Genomic DNA, 15,340 nt, shown 5'->3' with positions numbered 1-15,340 from the left:
GCTTCGGCCGGGAGACAAGACTCGAATGCCTCTGCCGCCCCCCCGGAAGGGGCACCCCCCGAAGCTGCCCGAGTCTCGAGATCAAGTAACCCCTGCTCCGACCCCGAAACCCTCAGACGCTTCGGGGCTGGAAGCAGGGGGGGAGGGGGACCAGAACGAACAGAAGGGGAAGGACGAGGAGGTGCGGACTGAACCAGGATCGAAGCGACGCCCACCCCCAAGTCCGGGTCTCGAAAAGCAAAGCGGGGCAGCCCCGGGGCATCCGGGCGAGCAACCAACCGAGCGCGTTGCAACAGACGAAACCTAGACTGCAACGCACGTGCCGCCTGTACCCGAATAGAATCATCAGAGGATTGGGTAAATTGAGTCACAAGCAAGCAGCAACACTCACAGGACTCAGGGTCGAAAGTATCACCGACCCAACAGGCAGCGTGGCAGAGGCAAAAACAATGAGGGTCACCCTGAGACAAGGGTGACCGAGCAACCCTCAAACTCGCACACAGCGAGTGGGGACTCCGGGGTCACATCCATCGGACCCACGCGCCCCCTAGGGGATTCCCAGGGTCCTGAGCGTTTACTTTAAGAGGACTCGTGCTCAGGTAGTCCCAGGCAGCGTGCTGCAAACTGGCACCCAAAACTACCAAGCAAACTTCTATAGCTGAACCCCAGGGATGTGTACACTCACGGGGACCTAGCAGGGGGCGCCACCGAGGAGAACAGTGGAAGGGCAAAAACAAACTGAATAAAATGACAGAACCCCCCACCAGGCAAAAACAAACAGAAAAACAAAACCCCCCAAGAGGACAGCGAACCCCAAGGAACAGAGCCGGCTGCGATGTCGGGAAATACAAGCTGAGCAGCACCCTGCGCCCCTACCAGTGCAAACTGCCTCTTACCTGCCGGTAACAAGGGAGAACAGAACACCCAAGAGCCCAACAGGCGGCCGAAAAACCGAAAGGTAAAACGGACCAGCAGAGGCAGACCCAGAGGAGCCTGTGGAAGGTGGCCCCAAGCCCCAAGGGCAGTACTTACAGGGCACCTAGGGAAGGCAGCCCTAGGCCCATGCAGCCCGAGTACTGAAGATAACTCCTGGCTCTCGCACCCACAAAACCAACACCACACGCAAAGCACAGTGCAGTAGCGACACCGGAGCCAGAGCACACGACCATCGCCTATAGCATCAGCCTCAAGAACTGAGGTGTGGGTAGCCGGCGCGGGGGGTCTGGGGCTCCCCCTTCCCCCTCCCGGGGAGGGGGGAGCTGCGCAGACAGCGGCGCGGCGGTGTGTGACGTCACACTAGTTTGCTTGTTTTCGGTTGGGGAGTTCTATCCACTAGTTCGGTTTTTGGTAGCAATTTTAACCAGAATAGGGGTTTGTTTTGAGGCGCTTACCTTTCTGGGTGCCTGTTTCGGTCGATGGCAGACATAGAATGCTTCCTACCACACGGGGGCTTCTATAGGCCATTGCTCCCCTTGCCTCTCTGAGGGGGCCCGGTTCTGGCCGTGGTCCCCGGTAGGCCTAAGAACTCCATACACATGACTGATGTCAAAGTCTGACATTAGCATATCAGCCTGGGATAGCTCCGGGGAGCCGACGGGGCTCCCCCCAGAAAGGACGTGGAACACCAGCACTTGTGTACACTACCCATAAGAAAACAAACTCCCACGGAGCATGCGCAGGACACATGAGGTCCAAACCGCACAACCCGCTCGGCGGGAAGGCTCCAACTAGGAATATTTAAAGAAAATAAGCAATGCCGAGACAGAGCACAGAGAGAAGATACAATTACAAAAGAACAAGACAGGATTGAAAACCAACAAGAAGCACAGAAGAGGACCAATGAGCCCCAGAAAGAACTAGAGGTAAGCCTCACTGGAAGACGACAGACGTTCCAATAATATGGGAAGAAGTGAAAACCTTCCCGAACCTTCAAGAACTCACAGAAGCAAGCACAAATCATTACACACAGAAATCACAATAGCGTGATGCATCAAATGAACAAATCCACAAGGGCAGTGACGAGGGTTTGAACCTACGTCAGAGGATCCCAGACGCTGCCTTAATCAACTGATCTACGAAGTGGAAAGAATTGCTACGAGGAAATCATCCTGATTTACCAACGGATTCTGCAGCTCTCCGAGACACAAAGCAGGGTTTATGAAATTCCCCATGCACCCGACCTGTGTCAATAGGCTGTTCTACCTCTTCACTCTTGTGGATTTGTTCATTTGATGCATCACGCTATTGTGATTTCTATGTGTAATGAAGTAAGGGCGAAGAGGTAGAACAGCCTATTGACATAGCTCGGGTGTATGGGGAATTGCATAAAACCCTGGTTTGTCTTGGAGAGACTGCAGGATCCATTGGTAAATCAGGATGATTTCCTGGTTGCAATTCTTTCCATGCCATAGACAGGGGAAAGACAAGGGGGCACAGATGGAAACAAAACCGAAGCAAGCAACACCCCAAACCCCATCATAACAACTAAAACGGGACAGCCTCGGGGCTTCCGGGAAGCAAACAATCTAGCGCGTTGCCCCCACCTGAACTCAATGTGCAATGCCCGTGCTGCCTGCACCTGCATAGTCAGCATAAGACTGGGCAACAGAGTTACAAACAAGCAACAAAACTCACAGGACTCCAGGCTGAAGGTGCCACTGACCCCAAAAGGCAGCAGACAGGCAAAAACAGGGAGATTCACCTTGAGACAAGGGAACAGAGCAACCCTCGAACTTGCACAAAGTGAGGGGGGACTTCGGGGTCACATCCATTGGACCCATGCGCCCCCGTGAAGATTCCCAGGGTCCTGAGATGGAACTCACGCTCAGGGAAACCCAGGCAGGTTTACCCTGCACCCCTACACACAAAGGACCTCTTAGTTGCTTCCAGGCCCTCTTTTATTTTTTTTACTTTACACAGAACAGGAACAGGTGACTTCTGCCTCCTATAGATTTATTGATTTCTATAGATTTATAGATTTCCCTTCTCATATGTCATATCTTACCCATTAGTTTTCCCTAGAATATCACCTCCCAATCAGTTAACCAGATATGCAATTATTGCTGAGTTAACAAGGACAAACAGCTAAGGATAGAGCTTCAGTCTCACACACATGGGGTCCATGGTTTGAGTCTCCTAGAGTCCAGGTGAATGGAAAGCTAAGGATAGGTGCCCAGTCAATCCTTCCTGGCCAGGACTCGAGCTGAAACCAAATAGCTTGTGACGTGCAGGGCTGATCCCTCAGTGGCTTCTGGGGTCTTCCTTTTGTCCTTATTTACTTTGTAATTACCTGTACATAAGTATGTAAATGAGAATTTACATACAATATTTTTGTACCTTTGTTTTCTTTACAGGAATCTATGGCCTCTTATTATCAATGTTGTAAAAATAAAAAATATCCCTTATAAATTTTGTGTATTCCTGTCAATTTTATATGTGGTGATTATATCTTTTATACATCAGTGTATATGTTTTGACATACTTAATGCCTCCAGACTCTCCTCTTAGCTGCTGAGGTTTAGGTCTGGGAGCCATTTAGTAGCATGCCTTTGCACCTTTTATAATTTATTGAAATGTTTTTTGAGATACTGTATTTTTATGACTTCTATGAAATGTTCACCAGCATGACTACTGCAAAACAGACATATGTCACAGACTATATCAACTGTCACTTAAATGTGCATCGGTCTCTTGCTGACCAGCCAGAATTATCAAGAGATAATGAGGATAAAAAAAAGTGTTGCCACCTGGTGGGAAAAGGTAAGTGACCGGTAGTGTTATACTCTGTATGAGATTTTGCCAGAGTACCGAGGTCTACTCCTTCTGATGGCCATTCAGGGCTGGACTGATAATTCCTTTCAAAAATTCCCTTATGCCTAGGAAATTAAAATATTGTATTGACCCTTACTGGAGATAGCTCCGACTCTGAGGAAGTGGGACTTGCCTAAGAAAGTGACTGAGAGACCAGCTCCAAAAGAAGCATTTCATCTAAAACTCATTGCCTTATATTTATCTGTAAGAATATTAAGTGAATGAATTAATTCAATTGTTGAAAATGTTGAAGTAAGATCTGTAGTTGACTTTAAAATGAACGGGGAAAACCTAAGCAGACAAAATTCTGTAAGGAAGTCCTACATCAAGCTTTCATTCCTTAGGAGTCACCAGGTATAACACATGATGAAGTAAATAATCCCTAAAATATTGACTACGCAATTATAATGCACATTAATTTTATTTCTTTATCTAGAATTTTATGATTTTCAATTTGTTCACAACAAAATAAATATGAACCCTTAACAAACTTACCAGTAATTTTTAATTGCAAAGTCTTTGTAGCAGGTCTACCAACACCGTTAGAAGCTTCACAGGTATAATTGCCCGCATCACCTTGCTCAGTATTGACAATCTGCAGTGACCCATCTGAAAGCACCCTGGTTCTACTAGAACCACCTTCGCTGTCAGTCTGAAAATATTTTTAATTATATTATATAACTTACCAGTGATAAGAAATCTTTATCTTATTGAAACCAATATACTGCTTTCAGATTACTGTACAGAACTGGCATTAGAGCGAGTGAGCAGTACATTGCACACAGCTTTACTGAACTTGATTGCGAATGCAGAATATTTTTCCCATTCTTCCTTAAAATTTTGTATTTCTGTTTCTTACAGTCTATTAATCCCATTTTCTGCTATGAAGTTTATGTTTTGTTAACATTTAATTTGTAACTACAGTATTTCAATATAATTCATACTTAGGAATAATAAACAGCCAGGTTTTGATTAGTGTCATTATTCCAGGTAGCCTAGCCTAGGCTACCTCCTGTATGAGAGTTATTCCTGTCCGATGTCTGTAATTTTGGTGTTTATTCATTTGTGCCTGTGTGTTTTAATCAGACAGAAATAGGTAGGTTAAGTATGAATGTGTTTTATAATGTTAATAAATAAATAAATAATAAAATAAATATGTTTATTCAGGTAAGGTACATACATACATATAAGTGATGTTACATTAATGGATTGATATATAGATAGAGCTAGTACATACAATGCCTAAAGCCACTATTACGCAATGCGTTTCGGGCAATAATGTGGGACTTATGTGGTGAGGAAGTCTCTGGAAGTTGAGGGCTCTTTCCTGCCAAGATGTGGGGTTTCCCAAAGATTCTGTGTGCTAGAGGCTCCAGTTGCTATGGTGCTGAAATGATGCAGCCTGTGAGAACCAATCAGAGCAAAGCAAGATGATGATGTCACACAAAAAAAGTGCAAGGATTTGCCAAGACAGGTCACACTTTATGCCTGAGACCCCAAGAGGACGCACATCTGTCAAATGTCACTCATTGTTTGACAGATATCGTCAAATGATGCTTGTGAGTGAGGCCAACACTAAAGAAGTTAAAGATGGTATCCAGTGGCCAGTGAGAGCCCAGGAGCTGTCCTCTTTGCAAGCGCATTCATCAAGTTGGTGCAATAGAAAGCAAGAGAGTGGCAAGCCATCAGGTGAACCCAATGGCAACCCAATGAGAGAGGTATTTGTTGCCAGGAAGGGCGACCCTGCTTCAAGAGTACCAGGCACAGTACCTGAGCTTGTTCACCAAGGTGTTACTGTGTTTCTGAAGAGGTGATAGATACAGCCATTACCAGTTCCACTCTGAAGTAACTCAGGTTTACAGACAATGAATCACAATAATGTGGGTGAAGATATGAAGAGCAAACCACACCAGAAGATGAAGAGATAATGATATTTCTGTCCATCCTGGACAATAATTGGTCCATCCTGGACCATAATCAAGTTGATTGTGGTCCATCCTGGACCATAATCAAGTTGATTGTGGTCCATCCTGGACCATAATCAAGTTGATTGTGGTCCATCCTGGACCATTAACAAGTCGATTGCAGTCTGTCCTGGACTAATATCAAGTCAATTGCATCAAGTGTCAAGTCACAATTGACTTGATAATAATCCAGGATGGACCGAAACATTGTTGTCTCTTCATCTTCTGGTGTGTGGTTTGGTCATCAATTCAGGTTTAACCACTGAACTGCACTGCCCAAAATTACTCACAGCAGGCGTTGTGCAGGCCAAGCAAACCTGATTTTAAGATATCATAGGATTCAAAACATGTGCACGGTAGGTTGGGTACGAATTGGACGCCTAAGGCATCCAGTGAGCGGCAGCCATTTTGAAAAAATCCCAGAAAGACCTAGGGGTGCTGGCTGGCTCGGCCTCTGGCTCCCAATCTCCTGTTGGATGCAGTGTTGAAAGATAACTCTCTGATGGTGAAATTTAAACCTTAGTGCTTGAAGAACATAAAGGTCCTGATATTGATGAAGCTAGGCACAATAAGGACCTAACACAAGTGTCGGATACAAGTGATACAGCATGGATAAGGATGATACAGTGAGCATATCCAGTAGAAGCTGAGTGCTCCCAAGGTGTGCTGTGGCCTCCCAGGCCATGACTATCACCAACTGTGTCATCTCCAATGTTTGAATAAAGTAATACTATGGATGAATCATTTTCTGGATTCAGTGATGCTGCTTCTGACACAAGTAGCATAGATGAACAGAGTGTTAGCAGCTTCCATGGTGAAAGCAACAATGGTGGTGCCAGTACAAGGAGCATGAGTGAATTCACAATGGAGGACTGTGAAAATTTTGTATCACACAAACCACAATTTGATGATTCTGATGTTGGTGTTCACCCACTTTCCCATATACATGTGAAGATATGAGTGAAACCAAGACAGATATGAGATATGAGATACCAGAATAGAATTTTGCCATTAATCTGTTCTTAGATCTTTTCAAGACTATCTTACACATTGATCATTTCCTAGATTTTTCAATCCTACGTTACACTTCACAAGCTTGGCTACATACCACCAACAAGAACTAAAGCCAAGGATGTACATGAGTGCACCCTTGCACAGAGGGGGATACAGTGCACAGAGTATGGTGATGTTTCATCACCATACCCACCAGAACTGCTTATAAGTTTGTTGTGTTGTATATAAATGTTGATAGTGATATTTAAATGTGTGTATATAGTGTAATAATAGCAAGAACACTGTTTGGTCGATACAGGAATATAATATACATGTTACTATATATGAGCACCATACTTTTTAGCACAGCAATGTTCCACACATTCAATTATATAAAGTTAATATGGTTAAAAGCAAAATTGCATACAGTACTTTTGATTAATATTACTGCAAAAAACCAGCGTTGAATGTAATGAAACGCCATTTTCTAAGCGAGACCTGGAGGCTCCTCAGAGCTATCCATGCTGATATATATCATTAGACTTTGGCATCAGTCAATGTAAATGGAGTTCTAGGCCTACTGGGGACCACGAGCCAGATCCTGGCCCCCTCAGAGAGGCATGAGGAGCAATGGCCTATAGAAATGCACATGGGATTAGGAGCATTCTAAGTCTGCCATCGTCAGGGCCAAGCACCCAGAAAGGTAAAAGCCTCAAAAGAAACCCCTATTCTGGTTAAAACAACTAAAGAAGGTAGCGAGTGGACAGAACTCCCCAAGTGAAAATGAGCAAATGAGCATGACGTCACATGTGCAGCGCCGCATATCTGTGCAGCTCGCCCCCCGTTCAAACACCAGGAAGGTGTATGTAACGAAGACAAGGAACGTTGAAACTGGAAGTAGAGATGACGCGAAAACAAAACAAGGCGAAACTGAAGCAAAAGAAGACAGAGGACGGAAGGAAACCAACGAGGCCGATAAAGGACCAGAGGGAAACCACATCGGAAGTCAACAGACGTTCCAATAATAATGGAAGGTACAAAGGGAAGTGAGAACTAACGAGAACCACGACAAACCAGCACAAACGCACGGAGGTACATATGGACAAAAATATACCCCTGATCAAGGGGCACGCAGGGACAGTGATACGAAGGGAGCAGTATCGTGATGTAAGCGCAAAAAGGGTAAGGAAAAGGGGGTGAAACACCCCCAGGAATTACGGGACCGACGAACCTGAAGGGACACTGAACCTAACCCAGGGAGGGGTAGACCCGAAACCAACATGAACACAGAGGGGGAAGGAACAACCCCACTCTGAGGAACTGCCAGTCCCTCACCGAGGGTACAAAGACCCAAGAGGGGCAAACGTGGCTAAAAGCCCCCCAGGCAACCCCTTCCCAATCCCGGGAACCTCTACAGAAAGACCCAGGGCCAAGCCGCACCCCCAAAGCCCCAGCTTAACAAGGAAAAGCCGGGGCAGCCGTACAAACACTAAGGAAGGGAGCCCACTGGTCAGACCCACATGGCATGGCTGGAGGAACCGACTCGAATGCCTCCGCCGCCACCTCGTAAGAGGAAAAACACCCCGAGACCACCCGAGTCTCAACCCAACCAGACCCCGCTCCAACCTCGAAACCCGCCTACAGTTCGGAGCCAGAAGCAAGGGAGGAAGTGTGCAGAACAGAAGGGAAAGTACGAGGGGCGGAAGGAGCCAGAGCCGAAGTGACTCTCCCCCCCCCCCCCACAATTCCGAACCCCAACAACCAAAACAGGGCAGCTTCGAGGCATCTGGAGCTGCAAACAACCAAGAGCGCTGCAGCAACTAACAAGCAAGCAACGCCGCAGCCGCCTGCACCTGATTATCATGACCTGAAGCCTGGGTGAACGAGAACACGTACCGACAACACCCGTCACAAGACTCTGGGTTATAAGAAACAATGACCCAACAGGCAGCATGGCGGAGGCACAACCGGTGAGTGTCACCCTGAGACAAGGGGACAGAGCAACCGGTAAACTCGCAAGATGCGAGGGAGGACTCCGGGGACACAGCCATAGGACCATGGAGCCCCTGTGGGGTTTTCCAGGGTCCTTAGCCTTGGGTACACACTAAGGGAAGCCCACGTAGGGTACTGCGAACCTGCGCCCAAGTCTACCAAACAAACTTCTAAAAGCTGAACCCCTGGGATGTGTCCACTCACGGGGGCCAAGCGGGGAGTACCACCAACAGAAAATTTCAAAATAAAAACACCTAGAACAGTAAAGGGGGACCAGAAAAGCAGACCCCCACCAGACGAAAACAAAAACAAAAGAAAAATCCCGCAAAAGGACAACGTACCCAGGTGGAACAGAGACGGCCACTGTTATTGGTAAAAACTAGCTGTGCAGTACCCCGCACCCCTACCAGTGACGAAAACAACCTCCTACTCAGAGACAAACCAGGGCAACAAAACCCCAGCCGACTCCTAGGCTGAAACTAGAAGAAACAAATGCTCCTAGGCTCCTAGAAGAAACAAATGGGCAAAGTTTCTTTCACCCTGAATGCCCCTGTTGCCTAGCAGTAAATAGGTACCTGGGAGTTAGTCAGCTGTCACGGGCTGCTTCCTGGGGGTGGAGGTCTGGTCGAGGACCGGGCCGCGGGGACACTAAAGCCCCGAAATCATCTCAAGATAACTTCTCAAGATAGGGCGGTCCAGTACCGAACAGTAAAGGACACATCGGAGGTATAACCCAAGGTGACTTGTGCAAGGTGGCCCCAAGCCCCAAGGGCAGTATTTTTAGGGCACCTAGGGAAGAGAGCCCTAGGCGCATGCAGCCCGAGTATCGTGGAATCTCACTCCTGGCTCACACCCCACCGGTAGACACAGTCCACACCACAAGGCACAGAACTGAAACAAAAACCGGAGCCAGAGGCACTCAACCAGCCAGTAAATCCATCAGCCAAGAACTGCAAGTTGGATCGCCGGTATGGAGGGTCTGGGGCTCCCCCTTCCCCCTCCCGGGGAGGGGGGTTGTGCAGACGCTGGCGCGGCGACGTGATGACGTCATGTTAGTTTGATAATTTTGTTTGGGGCGTTCTGTCCACTCGTTCGACTTTTGGTAGCAATATTTTCACCAGAATAGGGGTTTGTTTTGGGGCGCCTACCTTTCTGGGTGCCTATCCCGGTCCATGACAGACATAGAATGCTTCCAATCACAAGGGGGGTTTCTATAGACCATTGCTCCTTGTGCAACCTGAGAGAGCCAGGTTCTGGCACGTGGTCCCTGGTAGGCAAGAACTCCTAGCACTTTGATGCCAGAAAGTTATACATATCCATTCAGCCTTGATAGCTCTGGGGAGCTGACGGGGCTTCCCCTAGAAAACTAAATAAATAAATTGAGAAACAATGAAAATAAATCCACGAATTTATTCCTATGCGGCACCTCAACTAAAAATATGCAACTTCTCCAGGCCACTACAGCTAAACCATAAGAGCTGAAGAATTTGTATTTAGATTTTTGTGCTTCCTGAAGGCTAATTAACAGTGTCATAGGAAAAAATTATTTTTTTCAGAACATTTTTTTTTCTTGAGTGCCCTGGGGATGTTGATTTAACAGTTAGCGGTTTAAGGGTTAACTATATAAATTCCACAAATTACACACCTTTGAATAATAATACCGTAAAATATCAGAAGAAACAAATGAGAGAGACATTGAAATAATTTTGAAAAATTATAATCGCAGTAACTGCCGTTAGATTTGGTGGCAGGTCAAGTGTGCCTAGGCGCCTACTCACTCAGCGCCCATAAATTGCTCAACTTCTCAGCTCCATCATAGCTAAAGATCATCATTACATACAATACTTTGGTACCTCCATTTACAAATTTAATCCGTTCCCAGAGACTAGCAGTAACTCGAAAATTCGTAACTCAAAACAAATTTTCCCCATAAGTAATAATGTAAATTGAATTAATCCGTTCCACACACCCAAAAATATTAACTTAAAAATACATATGACAAAGAATACTACTCATATTTTTCATATGCAAAACAATTAGGTATAAATGTAAACCATAATAACATAAGTAAACATTTAACTACACTTTATCTTCTCTGAGGATTCTTGCTGACGTGTAGGAGACGGTGAGGAGGGAAGAGGGGAGGGAGGAGCGGTGTTGGTGTATGGGGAGAGGGAGGAGCGGTGTTGGTGTATGGGGAGAGGGAGGAGCGGTGCTGGTGTATGGGGAGAGGGAGGAGCGGTGTTGGTGTATGGGGAGAGGGAGGAGCGGTGTTGGTGTATGGGGAGAGGGAGGAGCGGTGTTGGTGTATGGGGAGAGGGAGGAGCGGTGTTGGTGTATGGGGAGAGGGAGGAGCGGTGTTGGTGTATGGGGAGAGGGAGGAGCGGTGTTGGTGTATGGGGAGAGGGAGGAGCGGTGTTGGTGTATGGGGAGAGGGAGGAGCGGTGTTGGTGTATGGGGAGAGGGAGGAGCGGTGTTGGTGTATGGGGAGAGGGAGGAGCGGTGTTGGTGTATGGGGAGAGGGAGGAGCGGTGTTGGTGTATGGGGAGAGGGAGGAGCGGTGTTGGTGTATGGGGAGAGGGAGGAGCGGTGTTGGTGTATGGGGAGAGGGAGGAGCGGTGTTGGTGTATGGGGAGAGGGAGGAGCGGTGTTGGTGTATGGGGAGAGGGAGGAGCGGTGTTGGTGTATGGGGAGAGGGAGGAGCGGTGTTGGTGTATGGGGAGAGGGAGGAGCGGTGTTGGTGTATGGGGAGAGGGAGGAGCGGTGTTGGTGTATGGGGAGAGGGAGGAGCGGTGTTGGTGTATGGGGAGAGGGAGGAGCGGTGTTGGTGTATGGGGAGAGGGAGGAGCGGTGTTGGTGTATGGGGAGAGGGAGGAGCGGTGTTGGTGTATGGGGAGAGGGAGGAGCGGTGTTGGTGTATGGGGCGGGAGGAGCGGTGTTGGTGTATGGGGAGAGGGAGGAGCGGTGTTGGTGTATGGGGAGAGGGAGAAGCGGTGTTGGTGTATGGGGAGAGGGAGTAGCGGTGTTGGTGTATGGGGAGAGGGAGGAGCGGTGTTGGTGTATGGGGAGAGGGAGGAGCGGTGTTGGTGTATGGGGAGAGGGAGGAGCGGTGTTGGTGTATGGGGAGAGGGAGGAGCGGTGTTGGTGTATGGGGAGAGGGAGGAGCGGTGTTGGTGTATGGGGAGAGGGAGGAGCGGTGTTGGTGTATGGGGAGAGGGAGGAGCGGTGTTGGTGTATGGGGAGAGGGAGGAGCGGTGTTGGTGTATGGGGAGAGGGAGGAGCGGTGTTGGTGTATGGGGAGAGGGAGGAGCGGTGTTGGTGTATGGGGAGAGGGAGGAGCGGTGTTGGTGTATGGGGAGAGGGAGGAGCGGTGTTGGTGTATGGGGAGAGGGAGGAGCGGTGTTGGTGTATGGGGAGAGGGAGGAGCGGTGTTGGTGTATGGGGAGAGGGAGGAGTGGTGTTGGTGTATGGGGAGAGGGAGAAGCGGTGTTGGTGTATGGGGGTTATCTTGAGGTTATCTTGAGATGATTTCGGGGCTTTAGTGTCCCCGCGGCCCGGTCCTCGACCAGGCCTCCACCCCCCAGGAAGCAGCTCGTGACAGCTGACTAGCACCCAGGTACCTATTTTACTGCTAGGTAACAGGGGCATAGGGTGAAAGAAACTTTGCCCAATGTTTCTCGCCGGCGCCTGGGATCGAACCCAGGACCACAGGATCACAAGTCCAGCGTGCTGTCCGCTCGGCCGACCGGCTCCCTGGGGAGCGTCCCTCCCTCCCGACCAGGGGAGGGAGGAGCGGTGTTGGTGTATGGGGAGAGTGAGGAGGAGGGTTCATCCAGTTCCCCCACCATCCATCCATTCAGTTCTCCCACCATCCAGTCCCCTCACCATCCATCCATCCAGTCCCCTCACAATCCGTCCATCCAGTCCCCTCACGATCCATCTATCCCATCCACTCACCATGTATCCATCCAGTCCCCTCACCATCCAACCATCCAGTTGCCCTCACAAATGCAATATTCAAGTGCGATTGTCTCTAAGCGGGAGACATGGGTAAACTCAAGGGCAATCACCCGTGCCACCAGGAACCACGCGCTTGGTTGATCCATACTTGTATCAACAAAGTTGCAAGTCGCGGCAAAGATCGTAAGTCGAATAGAATTTTCCGACGAAATTGGGGCCGTAACTCGAAAAATTTGTAAGTAGTAATTTGTAAGTATTCATAAGTTGAAGTTCCACTGTATTTTATTTAAGTTTCCCGTGATTAGAGACCACATTTAAACAATATATGAAGAGAAAATAATTTTGGATAAATAATTTTTTCTGGCACACCACGGGGTGTCATATTATAATATGGCGCACTTGAGTTGTTAATCACCTAATCAAAGCTTCCAGCAAATATGCTGTACATGAACTGCCCTGATTATAAATTCACCTAAAAGAATAATGATTATTTAGGGTTAAGGCAAACATAATGATCTAATACAATGTAAGCCAAATACAAAATAAAAACAATAACAAAGCAATGTTATAAAGATGGTAGCACTGACCGCATATGAACCACGGTACCAAATGATGGTCGGTGTCGGGGAGCCTTCAGCCACACATTTCAACACAACTACATCATTTTCTTCGCTGCTAACTTTAGTATCAAACTGCACAATGCGAGGTGCTTGACCTGTAACTGAAGAATATTGAATGCATCAATAATTTCTGCCAATTTAACAGACTTAAAACAACACTGACATACCTTTTATTAGCATTTCTCTGTGTATTGCAAAATTTTTTTAGTATCAATAAATTATTTGAAATTAAAATTTTGTATTTCATTGCATGCTAAATAAAACAATATTCATAGGAACATGTGAGTGAATGAAACTATAGAAAGCCTATTGACCCATATCTATATCCACCAAACTCATTCATATAAATGTTTAATCTATGGTTTGAAGCAATCTAGTAATTTCACATCTATTATGTTACCTAGTAATTTATACCATAAATCAACAATCCTATTTCCAAACCAGTTGTTACCCAGGTCTTTCCTAAATCTAAACATATAAATTTATCTCTATTGTTCCATGTTTTATTTTGTGTTGATAAATTTAAAACATTGTTAATTTTAAAACAAGGACAGGAAGTTTAAAACTGACTGTCCTCATCGAGGCCACTAGGGTTGGTGGCCCTCAGATAAATCAAGTGTATCCCAGTTTTATACGCTTTTCTGTGGGGAGCCCTGTCGGCTTCCTGAAGCTATCCAAACTGGCTCGTGCTATGTTAGTTTGGTGTCATCAGTCCCTGGAGTTCTGAATGCCTATTGGGGACCACAAGCCAGAACCTGGTCTCCTTAGAGAGGTGCAGGGAGCAATGGTCATATAAGTATGCTGCTCTGGCTGCTGTTTTTGGTACTATGTCTTGAGTCAACATTTGGATACAGAAGTTTTGGTTCTCGAACAGGGTCCTGGCCGCCAGATTTCTTGTGATTGCTCCAGGCTTTCTCTAGCCTTTTTTGACCTTGGGACATCTGTCGCAGTCTGCAGTCTCATCTTCATCTTGAGACTTGCAGTTCTGCTCCCTCCTGGGTTAGTCCCTAACTTTAATTTTTCTTATCTGTGGGTAGTTAACCTCAGGGAGCCATCAGGGCACCCCACAGAAAACCAGTATTAAATGTAATGAAATGCCATTTTCTGGGCAAGCCCTGGAGGCTCCCTGACACCCTCCCTTCCTCTGGTTGATAGTTTTTATCACTCTACAAACTGGGGTAGAGTGAACAGCAAGCTGCTGGCTTGCATGAGCAAGCTTCCCCCTCCTCCAAGCCTTCCCCCTCTTGGGAGAAGGAGAGGGGTGGGGGTGAGCGCTAACAAGTAGGCGTGTTAGATGGATGACGATTTGCTTGCTTGTTCGTTTTCTTTTGGGGGAAGTTCTTTGGTTCTGTTCAGACGCAGGTTGCAATTTTCACCAGTAGAGGGTTTGCATTAATTTGCCTACCTTTCTGGTGGTATCCCTGGTTGATGGTAGACATGATAAACAAAATGTAGAGTGCTCATATGGCCATTACTCCCTGCGCCTCTCTGAGGGGACCAGGTTTTGGCTCGTGGTCCCCGGTAGGCATTCAGAACTCCCAGGACTGATGACACCAAAATAATATTGCACATATCAGTTTGGATAGCTTCTGGGAGCCTCTGGGGCTCGCCCAGAAAAAAACCAGCGTTGAATATAATGAAACTGAAATGCCATTTTCTGGGTGAGTCCCGGACGCTCCTGGGAGCTATCCAGGCTGAATGGATATGTATATCTTTCTAGCATCAGTCAATGCATGGAGTTCTTGCCTACCACGAGCCAGAACCTGGCCCCTCTCAAGAGAGGCACGAGGAGCAATGGCCTATAGCGACCCCCCTGTGGTTGGGAGCATTTTATGTCTGCCATCGACCGGGACAGGCACCCAGAAAGGTAGGTGCCCCAAAACCAATCCTTATTCTGGTAAAACTATTGCGACCAAAGGCTGAACAAGTGGACAGAAGTCCCCAAACGAAAATTAGCAAACTAGCATAACGTAATCATGTCGTCGCACCGCTGTCTGGCCA

The 15,340-nt window shown here is 47.3% G+C and overlaps 1 protein-coding gene across 1 annotated transcript in view; it reads right to left on the bottom strand.

The window, feature by feature from the left end:
• The window catches only part of LOC123766071 (proteoglycan-like sulfated glycoprotein papilin), a gene marked incomplete at its 5' end in the record, with an annotated part of 493,143 nt that overhangs the window by 40,950 nt on the left and 436,853 nt on the right, over positions 1 to 15,340 (bottom strand). Inside the window, 2 exon segments of the mRNA XM_069321077.1 lie at positions 4,306 to 4,462; positions 13,307 to 13,440. Coding sequence (XP_069177178.1) covers positions 4,306 to 4,462; positions 13,307 to 13,440 — 291 coding nt within the window.

The sequence above is a fragment of the Procambarus clarkii genome, chromosome 9, assembly GCF_040958095.1.
Source record: "Procambarus clarkii isolate CNS0578487 chromosome 9, FALCON_Pclarkii_2.0, whole genome shotgun sequence".
NCBI classification, from domain to species: domain Eukaryota; kingdom Metazoa; phylum Arthropoda; class Malacostraca; order Decapoda; family Cambaridae; genus Procambarus; species Procambarus clarkii.
Note: the sequence above shows the minus strand (reverse complement) of the source record. Positions and strands in the feature narration are given on the sequence as shown.